Source organism: Drosophila guanche, unplaced genomic scaffold (assembly GCF_900245975.1).
Source record: "Drosophila guanche unplaced genomic scaffold, DGUA_6, whole genome shotgun sequence".
Lineage (NCBI taxonomy): Eukaryota > Metazoa > Arthropoda > Insecta > Diptera > Drosophilidae > Drosophila > Drosophila guanche.
This window is the reverse complement of record NW_022995748.1, coordinates 6,347,647-6,363,598: the sequence shown is the minus strand read 5'-3', so window position 1 is coordinate 6,363,598 and position 15,952 is coordinate 6,347,647. Positions and strand designations below refer to the sequence as shown.

Sequence of the window (15,952 nt, the reverse complement as noted above, 5' to 3'; positions counted from 1 at the left end):
GATATCATGGTATCCACAAATCATTTCATTTTACAAGTTTATAGAATTAAAGGGGTTTGTCCCTGTTTTATCTGATTGTTTCCATGAATGAATATGAAGTGCGATTTGGCAGGTGTTGGTCACAGAACTTTAGTCATGCGAAACTCAAATTAATTAATGTACGAGTATATGTACATAAATCTGAATTTATATATTTCAACTTTATTTTCTTTTTTCAGTTATTAACACTTTAATTGTCCCTAATAGCTGTCGCTTCGTGCTTTAGACGTTATTTGCTATCGCAGTTTGCTTTGATTAGGCAAATGGACACGGTTCTACACTGTGTATATGGCTAAAAGTCATCACATTTACGTACAATGGATTGGTAGAGTTTCGGGGGGAATTCCTGAGAATAGTTTTCGCCGTACTATTGTTTGTTTTTGCTCTTAATATTTGGAAAATCCCAACATCAAACTTGTAGTTATTAGTGGGTGAGTGTGTCTTGCTTTGTTTAAATTATTTATTAGCAACAAACACCAACGAAGCCGGCGTACCGATGGGAAATACAGTGTTCTACGCCTTTGCTATGGTATTTATATATACAAATCAAGCTTTCTCGCTCTCCCACGCTCTCTATCTTGCGATATTTACCTCTCTCCGAGCTGCGTCAGCTGTTGTTGTTTGTATCGCTCTTCTCTTTGGGCCAAATAATGACGTCACCTGTGGTTATTTCACATGGCTTTGCAAAAGAGAAAAGTATATAGACAGTATGAGTAATAACAGAAAGATATATGCACACCAACACATGAAAAAGTTATTCGATAAACCGGATTATTCTGTGGTGAACCCCACCACCCGTTGGTGCAGATAATCTGCTTACTTTGTTGGACGTGTGCGAAGATATGTATATGTAAATATGTATGTACAGATATGTAAATATATAAATACAAGCGGCTTGGCCTGTTGCAAGATTCTCAGATCTAGAGTGGTTTGTATGTAAAGTTGTAAGAGCTAGCGACTTCCTATTCAATAAACACGGGTTATCGCGCACCCAAACAATGCATAGTAATTGTGAATGTACATATTTAGAGCTATTATCTCCACAGAAACAATACAAATTGCAAACACGAGTGGGGGACCAAGTGGTTTCCCCAACAGAAACACTTTTCTTCCTTTCCAGCAACTACTCATTTATCAGGCCATTGCTTTGTGCCGCTATTTCGCAACACTCAACCAAAAACACTCATCTGGGACAGTTTCTTGGGTTGGACCCAAACTATTATTTCTACACGTTTCTCAAAAAGCAGCCCTACCACGCAGTTATAATATTGATGGCCACAGTTGGAAAGTTTTGAATGAATAATACCGGACATTTGGCGGGGCTAATTATACAAACTGGTTTTAGAATGTTCCGAAAATAATAATAATCGCAAAAAATCACAGCCCAGCTGGAGCCACAATGGCAATCATCGCCACAACACCTGGCTGGTGCTGCTGCTGCCGCCTTTTACGCGCCAAGGTAAAGCACGTGAACGAACAGCTGAATCACCGCGCTCCACTTGTTTTGAAAGTGTAATTCACTTTTTGTATTTTCTCGCATTCTGTGAATTCTCTGAGAGAACAGCGAGCGATCGCTGATCGCTTTTTCCAGCTGTTTCGCAGCGTGAACGAGTCAAACGCGGCCAAACATCCAACGCGAACAGACGCCGCCAGTTGCCACTTGCCATTAGTTTTATAGTGCCCAGTACCACACTTAACTTATCACTCGAACGTGCGCATCTCACGTACCAGATAAGGACTAAAATCAAGAACATGACCATCAACGATTTGCAAGGCTGTCTGAGCGATGTCTGCGAGACTGCAGATCAGCAGAATGGTTCCTATAGCCATGCTGACTATTACTTTAGCTTCTGCAACCTCATCTCGCACATTCTTCTCTTCGGGATCACCGTGGCCGTCGTGTACAAATGTTTGTTACTGAAGCTGGCGCACACGGCTGGACATGCGTTCTACTGCACAATTGGCGTGAGTATATTAAGGCTTGAATCAATAAAATGATTCCCTTAAAACATTGCATTTCCACCTACAGTTTGTGTTCTTCATGGGCGAGGCTTTGTTGGTGAGAAACAGCAGCAGTCTGGAGGCATGGATCGGACAAACCAACTTGAATCGCTTGCACGCGGTGCTGGGCGGTCTGGCATTCCTGGTCGGCGTTGGCGGTATTGCCATCAAGACCTGGCAGAAGCTGGAACGGAAACGTGAAGATCCCAACGCTACGGTGAGGCACTTCCGCAGCAATCACGGCTTCTTTGGTAAGTTCATCTGCACTCGCCCGAAACTCGTGTGGAAATGTTTAATTTATTCTCTCCCCTCAGGCATAATCGGCTGTGCTTTTCTGCTGGGCAGCGTACTGAGCGGCCTATCTTTGTATTTCATCAGCAGCAGTATCGTTAGCTTGAAATTCCTTCATCGTTTCTTCGGCCTCATTGGATTCCTCGCACTGATGGTCTCGCAAATGTTTGGCTACAATACGGGCTTCGGGCGGCGCCAATGGAAAGCCCACCACCAGAATCTGTTCAAGTTTTTCACATTTATTGCCACCCTAACTACCTCAAACTACGAATTGCGAAGATTTCTACGTGATATTTATGTACTGATATCAAATAGTCTCTTCGAAGCAGAGCCAGTACAGGCGAGAGAAGAACTTTGAGTGAAGTTTCTCGAAAGAAACGAGTAGGAAATTAAAAACCAGAATTGACAATCAATCAGGAAATGCATAAAATTAATTCTTTAGAAACCTTTCAACATCTTATATTTGTTGTTGTTTATTTGTTGTGCCTTTATTGGTATTTTACATAGTTATACAGTGCTGCATGTGATAATATACTTTTGATTATTTTAAAGATAAAATACATAACATTCTCTATATATTGTTGTTGTTGTTAATCAAACACCAAAAGGACCAAATCCTAGAACTACTTTTTTGAATGGATGCTAAAGCTATTGAATATACGATTATAATTATTTATTTAAAATATATGTATATTTAGTTGCGACTCTGTGAATTGTGCATAATGTCAAGAGCAGCTGGTATATTGCCCTGGACCGACTCCAGTAGCTGTGTCAACCAGGCGCCCTCATTGCTGAAGCCCATTGCCATCATGGCGTGTATGGAGTCGTTGATGCGTTCATCTAATCAACAAAAAGGAAAACGCATTAATATCTCTCATAATTTATATTCGCTTGTGGACTTACCGGTGTGATAGACTATCGGAGTGCGCTTTTCTTCGGGTGCAGCGGGCGCGGCTGGAGAGGTGCCGATGCTATTGGTGGTAACCGATGTGGAAGTCGAGGTGCTCACCGTATCAACTTGAGAAGTCTGGGTGTTCGCTGTGGCCTGCTCGCGGTGCTCTTCCTCTTGCATATGCTGACGCAGAAGCTCCCCCAACTGACCGAAATCACGCACAGGCTGTTGCTGTTGTGGTGCAACAGCCGGCTCGATAGGGTCCAGAGTGATGAGCGAATCAATCACTTGCCAGTCGGGATCCAAACTCTCTGAGCGGCGCTCCTCCACCGGCTCGCCGGTCACTTTAGTGTCAGTTGTCTTGGGCAGCAAGGGTTCCGTTTCAAGCGAAGCCACACCTGACGACGAGACAGAAGATGCTGCTGTTGATTGGTTAGCGGATTCAGCCTGCTTGGCTGCCGGCTCATCTGGTTTCTTGGCCTCAGTGGATGAAGCTGTCGAGGCTGGTTTTCTTGCCTCAGTGGAAGAAGCTGTCGAGGCTGCATAGCTTCCGGAATTTGGCGACTCAGTGGGATCGATCATCTTGGCAAACATTTCGCTGAAATTATTCAAGATTTCAATGCCCGCACGCATGTATTCGGGTGGCACCATCTGCGACAGACTGTCCAGATTAATAACTGGTGTAGTGGGAGTGCTGGCCTGTGACCCGACCTGCGATGACTCTGACTCCTTAGTGCGTGGAGCAGCCACTGGCTCTTCGGTCTTGGTTGGAGCAGCTGGAGCAGTGCTGGTCTCCTTGTTTTCAGTTGGCTTTGAATCGGTCTCGGTTGCCTTTTGTGCCGTTGCTGTTGGCTCCGCAGTAGTTGACTCCTCCTTTTGCTGTTGTGGTTCGGCCGCTCGAGTGGTGTTCTCCGGCATGTTGACCATCATGTCCACAAACTGTGACAATACGCTGCCATGGCGGCGGGCATGTCGGCGCTCGCGGCGACTCTCCCTTGGCGATTCAGCTGTTGCTGCTGGAGCAGCTGTGGCTGCCTGGGCAACCTCTCCGAATGGGCAGTGTCCGCGGAAGCGGTGGCCCGAGCGCCGGCCACATCTTGAATTTGCGCCACTTATCCAAGCCTCCACCACACTTGGTCCATTATTGGTGGGCATGCGGACCATCAAGTGCTCTGGATGCTTGTGAGCTGCCTCACAGCGTTGGCAAAGGTCAAAGTTCGGGCATTGGACACACTTGTAGCGGAATCCAACCACTGGCGACAGCCCACAGCCGTCACACTCAACGGTGTCATGGATGATGAAATTGCTTGGGTCATCAGCAGAGGGGGCAGCAGCTGTGGTGGCTGCCTTTTGCGCTTCCTCCACCACAGGGACAAGCGGTGCAATCTGAAGGTGCATATTCTGCACGCGTTTGTCCAGGAAGATTATATAATCATTTTGATTGAAAATTTCGATTTCATCATGCTCGTGATCTGCAGACAAAGGAAAAATAACAAATGGCAAAATAGTTTTAATGAGTCATAAAAATTTATATTTTTGTTTTTTTCCTTATCAAAGGTATTTTTCTATGTGATTCACACTGGAGATAATGGGACATTGCCGAATTTGTATGTGGATAAAAAAAGCTAGCCATTAATGGCTGAACTGTCAACACTGTCATCGTATGGGTTGCAATTACATTGAGCAATATACATTTGCAATTTCCATCTGTGGCCGTCTGTGCCCTCAATGCAAATTAGCTGCACTTTCATCGTACTCGATGCAACGGTATTGTATAACAGCTCTGAACTCACCAATCCAAAAGGTCCTGATCTCACACTTGGCCAGCTGGCGCTCCTGGAACAGATACATCTCAATTTCACGACGCAATATGTTGAAATTCTGAGAAGGCATTCTCAGGTAGGCATTCAGCTTCTTTTGGGGTCCAGCCACGTCTGGGGCCTGGTAGGTGATTTTCAACAATTTCTCCGCCATTTTCAACGTTTTTTTCTGTTTATGTTTGACAATCTGTTAATGTAGTTTTAGTTTATTATTGTTTTCTTTCGGGCAGGTAGCGTCGCGTCCAGTTTTTCTTTGTGCTGCACGTCTACTGCGTCGTAGTTGTTCAGTGGTTCGATTAGTTTTAGTTTGCAAGTGGTCCGGCGAGCGACTTTTATACTTGTTAATGGAATGTTCTTGACGGTTCGGGGCTCAAAAATTCTGCAACTCACGTTCGCCTTTGATGCTGATGTGGAGTTGTTTGTTGTTTTTTTTTTAAATTTGTAAAGTAATGCCAAAGCTGGTCTTCTGCGGATTTATCGATAAAATATACCCGCCAGACAATATACCGAAATATACCTATTCTGAAATATACTGCAAAATAAAGATGTTCCTCGATGTTTCTATTCTATTTACTATTACTAGCTGGTTAAGCTTAGTACTCAAATCGAAAATAGGGGCCGCTAGAGAAATCAGGGATGGTATTCGTATGGAACCGATAAGAACTGTTGTCGCTCACAAATTACTTTCTAGCGGCTATGTGACGGGCAAAACTCAGATCGAAAAAAAACCATCCGATTAGTACGTGAAAATCAACCGATGGTATTTTGTGGTATTCGAGCATGAAGAAACTATAAAGGAGAACCCGTCGTCGGCCGCGTTTCTCGTGTCATTTCCCTCTGAGCTCAGTGCTTCAGGCGCACACTCCATTGTCGTTTCACTCACACTTACAGCGAGAGCCCTTTCACTCACACTTCTTGACAGCATTGTTACGTTCCCCTCAAAAAGCCGACGAGCAGCTCAAAAAAGATACATCTGTTTGATGTTCCGCGAGGTTACCTAGCAAACAGACAGTAAAGTCTCAACAAAACAGAGGCAAAAATTACGCTGATAATTGACCACCGTGCTTCTCAAAGAGTTTGAGGCCATTATTTTATTTATAATATAAGATAATTGTTAATTGCAATATGTAAATAAATAAATAGACTTACGAACATTTTAAGATAAAAATAAGTTAAAGTCATTCTTAATGTATAAGAGCAGCTTGAAAAACTGAATTATAAAATGTATTAATGGAAATAGGGTATACAAGGACACATACTCCTGGTGGTCCAGCAAAAATTGGCACAACGCTGCTTCACAAATCAAAGAAGGCTGCAGATGTTAAAGAATACTGATGGCATTTGAGATCCATACCTCCACTAAATCCTTTATACTCCTTTATACAGACGTAATACTTTTTGCTGAGGACCTTTTTTAGATGTTGGAATAACTGTTACAGGAGGAACTCCTCCTAGAATCGTAGCATCTGCTTGAGATTGCTTGAGTTTAATTATGAATTTATTTTATTTTATTGAACAATATGCATTTAAATTTACATTATTTCATTCTACATTTATTTCGAAACCACTAAGGTAAACTTTTTACTTAGTTGTATCCAATTTGTATACACTGTCCATGGAGATAATAGGTACATTGAGCTTGATATTGCAGAATCGATCACAAGATCAACATAAATGAGGATACCTTCTGAATCCAAGACTTTTTAATGTGGTGTTGTGGGTAATTTCTCATTTAAATATTGTAGGAACTGCTTGGGATGTTTGTTCCACCTCGAATGATTCGTAGATGCATGAGCAATTGATGTTACCGTACATATATGTATGTATAGGAAGAATAATGACCTTTAAGAGATTATTTTCCTGCACTCCATTGAAAAATTAATTTACATACGTATGTATATTGCTATTTATAAAGCATGTTCTGATAAGAAAGTCTGCTTTAATGAGTTGAATTCTTACTTTATTTCAATTTATATTTATGTAAATTTTTTTTTTGTACATTTATTTCGAATCCACAAAAGTTAACTTGTCACTAATTCCTACCCATTCCATAGATATCAATACAATGTCAAGGTCTAACAGCATCACCCAAACGACCCCCGGAAAGAAGAATCATTTCTCAATCCCAGACAATTTAATGTAATTTCACTGATTTTTTCAATGCTTGTTTCCCGAATTTTCACTTATTCTTAATCCTTTCTGATACAGTTTCTCTGGAAATCACGTTTTGCGCATTCATTTCCAGCGACAATAGGTACATTTATTCTTGCCACTTGCAGAACCGTCACAAAATTCCACAGAAAGAAGAATAATTTCTGAATCCAAGACATTTTAATTTGCTTTCAGAGACTTTTCCGATGTTTGTTTTCCACAGTTCAGCGAATTTTTATCCCCTTCTGACGCAGTCGCCATTGTAATCACGGTTTGAGCATCCATTTCCAGTGGCAATATCCTTTGCCCCTTGTAGAATTGTCAAAAGGAACCACAGAAAAAAAAATAATTTCTGAATCCAAGACATTTTAATTTGTTTTCAAAAACTTTTCTGACTTGTTCTCGACAGCTTCGCGATTTAATTTCAACTCAATGATTAATGATGTTTCATCGTATACAAATAATAAATAATTTATAAAATATTTCATTGATATCAAGAGAAAGTCTTTAATCATTGATTACCTTTGGAGTGATAACCACTGAACCATATTAATTTTTGTATATATTCATACTGTTGAATATTGCTTACACATTTCTACACAGAAAATATTTCATCAATCTGGCAGATCTATCCATCTATCTATCAGATTATCTACAGATTGCACAAAAGGACTTCTTCGCCTTCAGCCTTCAAATGTCTTCACTTCCCGTAGAGTATTTATAAAGTCGTCTTTGACAAGTACAAACATTTTAACTATCGATAGTGCAAATATTTGTATTCTTCAGTCACAACTTTGCAAAATTGCAGGTAAAAGTCAAGTAGAATTTCATGTAATTAGTATCAGTCGATGGCGGCATTCATAATTCGAATTTTATAACAATTTTTGTCTGACTATTGTGGAAATTTTCTGCATGTTTGGAACACAATTGATAATTCCCTTTGATTAATATATTTATTAAAATATAAAAATTTCAAATTAGTTTTTAATTGTATTTTTTAATAATAATTACTTTAGTTCTTTCTGCTTTTAAGCTTCTTCAGCATTTCCAGCAATTGCGATGGGCTACTGGAACCAGAATGAAAAGGAATTTATTATTTAATGCTGGAAACTAATTTGTTTAAGGATACACACCGGCTGGGGCGTTGTGGTCCTGTCTGCTGTCTGCTTTCCAAGTCAGTTTTTGGATCTGAAATTTTTGAATGGTTCTCGGGAGCGGTTGATTCTGGCTCTCTAACTAGATCCTTTTCGTACAATTGAGTTTCGTCTGGCTCTGTAGTAGACTGTCGCAGCATTTCGTCCATATCTGTAGGTTAAATAGAATTTACAAATATTTTGCCTACCACAGTTGAGAAGTTCTTACTGAAATATTGCTCGGCCATCAGATACAGCGATTGGAAAGTCATCGCGGGTGCTGCAGCTACGACCAGCCCGTCCATCTTCAACTGTAAATTTTCAGCACCCTTTTGCCGCTGATCATAGTAGATGTCCTCCTGTTGAAATCCGTTGTCATTGTAGTCGTCATACAAGAACTCCAGCAGATCGTTGACCACATTTCGTGAGCTACTGCTACCTGGACGACTAGCCTTGACCAATACGGGCAGTGCCAGTATTTTTCCCAGCGCCAGCAGCAGCAGGGCAAACACGAACAAGCGATTGGTAAATTTGCACATAATCTTAGTCGTACTTTCAGCGCAGACAGGACCGTTGTGCTCTGACAGCGTGCGACGAATGAGTCGTGGTTCCACCACATAGAATAGCATGAGCCTGGACCATGGATGCTGAGAAGAAAAACAAAAAAACAGAAACCCGATTTCTGGACACACAGTTCAATGTCCGTCGAGCAAAGACTTCCGCATTGCAAGGGAACTGTGGGAATATGCACTGAGGCTTGGATGCAGCACATCTAATGCTTCCTTTGGCTCTATAATTCTTGCATGTATCCCATTACAGACCTCAGCTAAAATGGGTTCATTCTGAAAGTAGCAGCTAACCCAATAACCTCGTTTCGGTCATCAAAAATATACTAATTGCTGGAATGTAATTTATGTTTTATTTACTCTTCCACTTAGCGGCAGCTCCCCGTTCTCTATCTAAGATCTCTTGGTCATTCAGGTTCAATGACCAATGATCAATCTCGGGAGAATGCATTGCACTACCCACAGGAAGAGGCTGCGCTTGAGGCAGTCTTTCTAACTGCAAACTGGTTTCAAATAGAGAGAGAAAAAAAACCTGCAAAAATTATGGAGTTGCTGGCCTTTGTCTCTGGGTAATTGCTATTGGATGGCCTCCTGTCCCTGTCCCCTGTCAAGATTCTATCTAGACTCATCCTTCAGAGCATCATCAATGAACCGTTAGACGCTTGCCGTGCTCTTCCGCATTGGGCCCAAGGCAAGGAGATTTACACAAATGTCATTAACAGCTCGGGCATTACGTGTGTTTGTATTTATTTGTTAGATAATAATAGTAGGCTCAGGCTCAGCTTAATTCTAGGTTGTGCAAAAGTTTATTTGTATTTAATCTATAACTAATGTTTAGGCTTTCATTTAGCAGCAGTCTGGAAGCTCTCGTCCGCGTCAGTAGCCCTCGATTTGGCGACACGCGCCATAGCTGTCGCGCCTTTCGCCGCGAGCACAGCGGGCCAGACCATCCCGGAGCAGGGTCTTGGAATCGCCCAAATCGTCCGACAGCAGATCGAAGCTAATGATATCCGTTTCCAGCAGATGCTTGGGCTCCACCTGGGTGGGCTCTTCATCCAGCTGCCAGCCTCGGGCTTCGTTTAGGACATAGGCTGGGGCATCGATGGGCGGATACAAGGCATTGGCCTGGCCACTGAGTTCGCTGCGGTAGATGGGCACGCTGATGGAGCGTGGATGCGGTGCCGGGGCGTACTCGCCGCCAGCCAGGCGGTTGGTCTCCAAGTAGCTGTCGCCCCTTAAAGCGCGCGAGTTGCGAAAGTAATGGGATCCGGGCTGATTGTAGCTCTCGAGCAGATTCGATCCTGCAGCAGTGCTCGTAGCCGGCACCGGTGGCAGGGCCTGGATGAGCTCTGGCTCTGCCTCCAGGTGGAAGGGTTTGATCAGTTGCGGCATGTGTATCAGCTGCGGCGGCAGCACATCCACCTGCTGGCGCTGCAGTCGCTGTGCCTGCTCCGTGTCACTGGCCGAGATGTCCACATGATAGGGCGTGCGTCCCTCAATGAATTCGGGCAGACCCACCACAGGCTGTGAGGGCTGCTGAAGCCGAAGCTGCTGTTGGTGATGCTGCTGCAGCCTCTGGAGTTGATTTATTTGGTAGAAGGACTTCAGCGAGGGACTGCGTTGTGGGCTCTTGCGTTTGCCGATCTTGGTCGATGCTCCACGGCTTAGGATATCCAGCAGACTGAGTCCGTCCTGCGGTCCGGGTGGTATCAGCAGGATCATAAAGTTCTCCAGATCGGCGCGAATGTTGTACTGCCCCTCCTGTCGCTGGTCGTAGGTGACGGTGCGACGACGCAGTGCATCGTCTTCCCCACTTCCCCCAGAAATCGGTGGTGGCTGCAGCAGAATCGGTTGGGATGATTCCGCTGCCTGTGCAGGGGCCATGGCTGGAAATTCTTCCTCCTTGAACAAAGTGCTTTGCTCCACCGCACCCACGGTGGTGGGGTCGAGCTTCTCTGTGGTGGTGCTGGAGGCTAAGTAGGACGCAGCTGTTGTCGCTGCCAGCAGCAGCATTAGCGGCAGCAGCGTGAAAGTCTTCCAGATCATATTGGGATGATTCGATTGATACGATTCTGTTCCAGGTTCCGTCTCACGTTCTTAACTCTCGCGCTTCTGCCTCGCAACTGATTCCACGATCGTTGGACAGCGCCTCGACAGCGCAGGCGCAACTTTCATATCTGTCTCTGCCGACTTCGCTGCCACTGCGGCTGCTGCTGCTTCTGCTGCTTTCTGGCTGGCTTTCTTCTCTCGCGCTATTCTCAATTCTCCATTCTCGATCTCGATCTGGTGTTTGCCTTTGTCCACTACACCTCCACCTCCATTCCACTTACTTACTTACTTATTCCCTGTTTTTCTTTTGTGCTCTGCCGTGCCCATTTCGGCTGCGTGACTGGGGGAGCTCTCTGTTTATTGATATTGGCCAGCGGTCAGCCGTAAGCCGCTGGTGCGGGCGAGGTTCTCACCGTCTCGACTCGCACAGTGGTACGTGAATTCAATGTTCACGCCAATTAGCTAATGAGGAAGCATTCCGTTCGAAGCTTCAGCTAATAGCCAAAGCACGTACTCAAGAGTAATGTCAGCTGAGCAAACCGACCATGGGGGTTCTATTCGAAAAGGAGAGCTTTATGGAAACTACAAATATAGGTGCAGCAAATAGTACATCAAATAAATATGAGTACATATTTATGTACGTATATGTATGTAATTCACTTTACATATGAGTATTCCCCACTTAAAAGTCCCGTTGTAACCCAAACAGCTCGTGATGGATCAAAAATACCCTAAAGTTGATTTCTAGAACTGCAATTTTTCTGAATCCCACTGTACACGCAAAAAGTATTTATTTTCAGCAAGGATAACGGTAAAAGGCCATGTGACTCACTTTTGCGTTTTTAGGCGTAGACAGCACGCAAAACGGAACATCGCAATGCATTGGTAGTGGTGCGAATCACTGTTATACACGTGCACATGAGAGCCGCAGCAAAGCCTTTTCCTATTCACAATAGATAGGGAAGTGCCGAGCCCTGCCAAAGATCCAAAAGCTCAAAACATTGTAAATCTTATAAGAAATATGCATTGCATGCAATCAAGTGCATACATACAACTTTAAATGCCCAGCTAAAAAAATTGTAATGCAATTCCTTACTCAGTTATCTGTTGGCTCCTTTTTAGATGGCTCACCTTTTATGCATTTCAAAGCAGCATTCCGCTGGCTGTGTACTAAAACCTCTCAAGTTAGCTCTGCGATCTGGAATATAGATACAACTCAAACATTTATCATTGCTTGGCCGAAACAGTCATCGCAAAAAAGTGCTTGGCTTTGAATGTTTGTGTCAAAATATTGTGTTTTATTTTGTTTACTTTCTGTGTCTTTTACACACACACAATGTGACGACAGAGGGGTGTGGTCTGGTGTGGTGGGTGTTGGAGGGGGGTGTCTTAGGTTTCATACAATAAGCGTGCTGTGGCGCTATGGACGACGTCACATTACAGTTGAATGACATTGAGGTTTGTTTTTAAGAATAATAAATACCTTTGTTTTGTCTAAATAATTAGAGGTCTTTGCGGTTATTTGTTGTTAGAAATTGAACATAGTATTGCTGTGTTGTGTTGCGTGTGTCTGTGTCTGTCTCTAAGTGGAATAATCACAAAATAATACAATGGAAATAAATTAAGCATAGCGCACATAGAAGGTATGCGAATTAAAACAAATACTCTGGACCAAAGGAAGCGAGAGCTTTAGATTTACATAGTTTTTTGTTCTTAAGTAGTAGGAAAATGTGAAATAATTGTAAATTGTCTAACCTAGATGATGTTGTATACTGGTCGGTCTGTTCGGTGTTGCGTTAGGTTTTTTTTTTAGTGGGATTTAATGCACTGGAACTTGTAAGGCTTATCAAATATTTATGTATATTTATGGGTCTAATCTTATCAGCGGATTAGACCACTTGTCATGATTACTAGTGGATATAATTAAGCTATGAAGAGGAATTAGTTATAGGTCCAGATAATGTTTAGTTGCTAAAGCTACCCTACTCGAATTGTGGGTTTTTTTTTGGAAGAGAGCATTACACAAAAAGCCAAAACAAGCTCCAACACTTGGCCTTAATACTGGGATCAAGACCCATTTTAAAATTAATTTCTAACTAGGAAAAAATCTCATTAAAATCTTTTAACTAAACAGCCTCCATGATGAACAGAACATGCAAAAGAAAATAACTCTTGACCGAAAACACAAAATGAGCAAAACAGTTTTGACGCGCATAACCCTCCTAATCCTCCTTCTTGAGTGGTTCTTCAGGTTTCTGATTCTCATTCTGTTCCGGTTCCAGTAGCAACATCTTTTTCCGTTTCTCGAATTCCTCTTCTGGCAGCCGTTTGTTCACCGTGAAGCAGACACGATTGAAGTGTTCGCACATTTGGTTCACGACACTGGCCCCGTAGTGCCAGTGGGTCAGTGTGGTGGCAATTAGCAGTAGGTAGAGCAACGGCCGCTCCAGCAGCGGTATCCAGACGCTCAGAAGCAGCGAGAAGGCAAACATGGGTGTCTGCCAGTGCCAGGCCTCGCAGCGCGTCACCGACATTTGTGAGACAATCAGCCGACACTGTAATTAAAAGTAAGAGTGTGAAAAAATCAACGAACAAATATGGTTTGGCCTGGGTGGAACACCCACCAGTTAATTTCTTATAATAATTATTCCTTAAACAGACTTAAATTTGTTGCATTATTAACGAGTTTTGTTGTTTTTGTTGCGTAGAATCTGTTGTATCAAAGGATCGTTCTCGTGTGGAAAGGTAAAGATGCCGCGATCCTGTTTGAGGTAACGATAGGCACGATCTTGATACCAGCCATAGATTTGATTCACAGTCATTGGCTGTGCCGTGGCATGCTCCACTTTCTGGATACCTTTCTCGATGCTGCTTTCGCTCTTGACATTCGACAGTCTCTCACTTATCTTTAATGAGTCCGGATCGAGCTTCTCACGCATTTTGCGAATCTCCTCCGGAGTGCAATTAAAGTATGGCCAATCGTGACGAGCATAGAACTTGAGGGTCAACGGACGTTCATAGTCGGTGGCCGTCAAGTGAATGATATCCTTGGTTTTGTCTGCCACAGCATTTGGGTCCTCTTTTTTGTGCAGCATCCTTGGCACAGCGCCGACCACCGCAACAAAAAGGCGGCATTACAAATGGGATTTATGTTTGTTTTGCTTGTTTTGGTCGAGTTGAAGCTCTGTCCCTGTGTTGGCAGTAAACACTTGGGACTCCCAGTGACTAACAACTTGACACACCCGTCGACGTGTTCCTTATCTAAATGATTCAGCGCACACGCGACACAGTTCGATAAGAGGCAAGGCTGTTGGCAGATGACTTACGCTGACATTCGAGAAGATGGTGCCGCTGAGCATGAATACGGCCCGAGGATCCGTCTCCATGATGTTGTTCGGCGAGATGTAGGGCCATATTAGCAGGATGATGAAGTACGAGAAAAATGGCCACATGGGACGAATTGCTTCCCATGGCGACAACATTCGGCCTGTGCGTTGTTTATAGGAGCTGCACAGGAGGGAGAAGGAAATTATAAGAAAACCACACTGCAATTTTTCTCACTTTTACTCACTTGTAGACATTGATAATGACTAGCGGAAGATTGGCCATGGCACTCACATGGAGTACGGCCTCCATAACATTGCCCATTGGCAGGGTGCCAAAGGAGCCCAGCGGCAGCTCGAACTTCCAACGCTCGAAGCCCAACCACCAGGTGATCAAGTACATGGCAGTGCTGCCCCACATGCTCAGGTCGTAGCCCCAGGGCAGATACAATATGCCCGTATTGTACTTCTCCCAGTGGGACACAAAGAAGTTAAAGTAGACCGTGAGGCAGACGTAGTACATGCGCATCGGTCGCACGGAATAGACCCTGCTCCTGCCGAATATACTGTAGAGGCATGTGGGTATCAGCATGGCTGTGTACGAGTCCAGGCCGTGATCAAATAGTTCGCCCAGTGGCCCAGACAGACCGATCCTTCGCGCTTGCTTGCCATCGATGCCGTCCAGGGTGTAGGCGAGAAAGATGTTGACGGCCGTGCACAGCCAGACCCACGAGGGTATAGGTGTGGTGTGCTCCTCCCCGGAGCTAGCCTCAAAATTCCAATCATAGTAGGAGAGCAGCACCAGATTCATGGCACTAAAGAGGAAGCCCAGGAACGTCATCAGATTGGGCGCAAACCAGCGCGGGAAGAACTGCAATTGGTCGATTAAAAATATTGATTTTTTATTTCAAGCAATGTTCGTTTGTCCACAAACCTTGACCAACCAATTCCAGAATGGATGCATAACATATTGGCTCAGCGGGGAGGTGTCTATGGCGCTGTACTGTAAGAAATATGTACAAGAAGCGTCCCCAGAAATGGTTAATGATAATAATGTATAATGTATGCTCATCAGGTAGCCTAAAATTCAACTATAAATAGATTGGCGAATGAAGAACTGGTTTCCATCCTTCTTCTACCTACCTTGTAGTTGTCGAAGCCATTTATTTGCGACCGGCTCAGGTATTTGTAATCCATAATTCTCTTGAATAATTCGTGCATTTTGCAGGGTCTTGGGGTGGCGTGACGCACGTGCAGCCAGGGGTACTACCAAATCGGGAAATCTAAAGTATTTTAATCTACACGGAAAACACGCGAGCAGAGAACCAAGACGCCCAGAGAAGCGGCGGGGTGGAGTGGGGTTTGATAATAGCAGATAATAGCCTGATGTTAATTAAAATGATTTTCAGCACATTTTCGAATAGATTTGCACCACACGCCGACCGAAAATGGATTGAAATAATTATAGCGCGGGCTCTAATTCAGCTCGCATTTATTTTTATTGCAACACAAAAATTGCAAACAAAAAACGTTGCCGCCGCTCAGTGTGACCGCGGATTTATCGATCAAATATACCGCCCATAAATAGACAGACGAAAACCTTAAACTTAACCCACGTAACCCCGCTCTACTTTAAGAGTTGAAAAACTTGAGTTTAGGCGCTGTGATTAATGATAATTGTTTCTGC

The 15,952-nt window shown here is 43.6% G+C and overlaps 6 protein-coding genes across 6 annotated transcripts; 1 reads left to right on the top strand and 5 right to left on the bottom strand.

Annotated features, from left to right (window-relative positions):
* The first annotated feature begins 1,516 nt into the window (after positions 1–1,516).
* On the top strand, positions 1,517–2,905 carry LOC117584624. The gene is made up of 3 exons (XM_034273645.1): positions 1,517–2,004; positions 2,069–2,291; positions 2,355–2,905. The coding sequence occupies exons 1-3, from the start codon at positions 1,792–1,794 to the stop codon at positions 2,687–2,689; spliced, it is 771 nt and encodes a 256-aa protein (XP_034129536.1). The 5' UTR covers positions 1,517–1,791; the 3' UTR covers positions 2,690–2,905.
* On the bottom strand, positions 2,839–5,197 carry LOC117584621 (protein ref(2)P). Its single transcript, XM_034273642.1, has 3 exons — positions 5,017–5,197; positions 3,235–4,695; positions 2,839–3,171 (listed from the first exon to the last, which is right to left on the bottom strand). The coding sequence occupies exons 1-3, from the start codon at positions 5,195–5,197 to the stop codon at positions 3,026–3,028; spliced, it is 1,788 nt and encodes a 595-aa protein (XP_034129533.1). The 3' UTR covers positions 2,839–3,025.
* A 3,009-nt stretch (positions 5,198–8,206) lies between these two features.
* On the bottom strand, positions 8,207–8,935 carry LOC117583973. Its single transcript, XM_034272680.1, has 3 exons — positions 8,557–8,935; positions 8,328–8,499; positions 8,207–8,261 (listed from the first exon to the last, which is right to left on the bottom strand). The coding sequence occupies exons 1-3, from the start codon at positions 8,864–8,866 to the stop codon at positions 8,207–8,209; spliced, it is 537 nt and encodes a 178-aa protein (XP_034128571.1). The 5' UTR covers positions 8,867–8,935.
* A 673-nt stretch (positions 8,936–9,608) lies between these two features.
* LOC117584632 lies at positions 9,609–11,040 on the bottom strand. Its single transcript, XM_034273655.1, has one exon. The coding sequence runs from the start codon at positions 10,937–10,939 to the stop codon at positions 9,770–9,772; it is 1,170 nt and encodes a 389-aa protein (XP_034129546.1). The 5' UTR covers positions 10,940–11,040; the 3' UTR covers positions 9,609–9,769.
* Positions 11,041–12,460: 1,420 nt separating this feature from the next.
* On the bottom strand, positions 12,461–15,820 carry LOC117584630 (ethanolaminephosphotransferase 1). The gene is made up of 5 exons (XM_034273654.1): positions 15,409–15,820; positions 15,200–15,268; positions 14,514–15,136; positions 14,269–14,449; positions 12,461–13,497 (listed from the first exon to the last, which is right to left on the bottom strand). Exons 1-5 carry the CDS (start codon positions 15,484–15,486, stop codon positions 13,165–13,167), a joined length of 1,284 nt encoding a protein of 427 aa, XP_034129545.1. The 5' UTR covers positions 15,487–15,820; the 3' UTR covers positions 12,461–13,164.
* LOC117584636 lies at positions 13,539–14,092 on the bottom strand. Its single transcript, XM_034273661.1, is given in 2 exon segments — positions 13,539–13,993; positions 13,995–14,092. Coding segments are annotated over 2 exon segments (456 nt in total). The 5' UTR covers positions 14,078–14,092; the 3' UTR covers positions 13,539–13,620.
* Positions 15,821–15,952: the final 132 nt, after the last annotated feature.

Coding starts and splice junctions, on each gene's coding strand:
- LOC117584624 (XM_034273645.1), top strand. CDS start 1,792: ATGACCATCAACGATTTGCAAGGCTGTCTGAGCGATGTCTGCGAGACT. Junction 2,005..2,068: donor CGTTCTACTGCACAATTGGC/GTGAGTATATTA, acceptor TTCCACCTACAG/TTTGTGTTCTTCATGGGCGA. Junction 2,292..2,354: donor CAGCAATCACGGCTTCTTTG/GTAAGTTCATCT, acceptor CTCTCCCCTCAG/GCATAATCGGCTGTGCTTTT.
- LOC117584621 (XM_034273642.1), bottom strand. CDS start 5,197: ATGGCGGAGAAATTGTTGAAAATCACCTACCAGGCCCCAGACGTGGCT. Junction 4,696..5,016: donor GATCAGGACCTTTTGGATTG/GTGAGTTCAGAG, acceptor CTTTGTCTGCAG/ATCACGAGCATGATGAAATC. Junction 3,172..3,234: donor TCCGATAGTCTATCACACCG/GTAAGTCCACAA, acceptor TTTGTTGATTAG/ATGAACGCATCAACGACTCC.
- LOC117583973 (XM_034272680.1), bottom strand. CDS start 8,866: ATGTGCAAATTTACCAATCGCTTGTTCGTGTTTGCCCTGCTGCTGCTG. Junction 8,500..8,556: donor GATGGCCGAGCAATATTTCA/GTAAGAACTTCT, acceptor TTTAACCTACAG/ATATGGACGAAATGCTGCGA. Junction 8,262..8,327: donor GGACCACAACGCCCCAGCCG/GTGTGTATCCTT, acceptor TTCTGGTTCCAG/TAGCCCATCGCAATTGCTGG.
- LOC117584632 (XM_034273655.1), bottom strand. CDS start 10,939: ATGATCTGGAAGACTTTCACGCTGCTGCCGCTAATGCTGCTGCTGGCA.
- LOC117584630 (XM_034273654.1), bottom strand. CDS start 15,486: ATGCACGAATTATTCAAGAGAATTATGGATTACAAATACCTGAGCCGG. Junction 15,137..15,199: donor TCTGGAATTGGTTGGTCAAG/GTTTGTGGACAA, acceptor GACCAATTGCAG/TTCTTCCCGCGCTGGTTTGC. Junction 13,498..14,268: donor CCATCTTCTCGAATGTCAGC/GTAAGTCATCTG, acceptor TTTTAATTACAG/TGTCGGCTGATTGTCTCACA.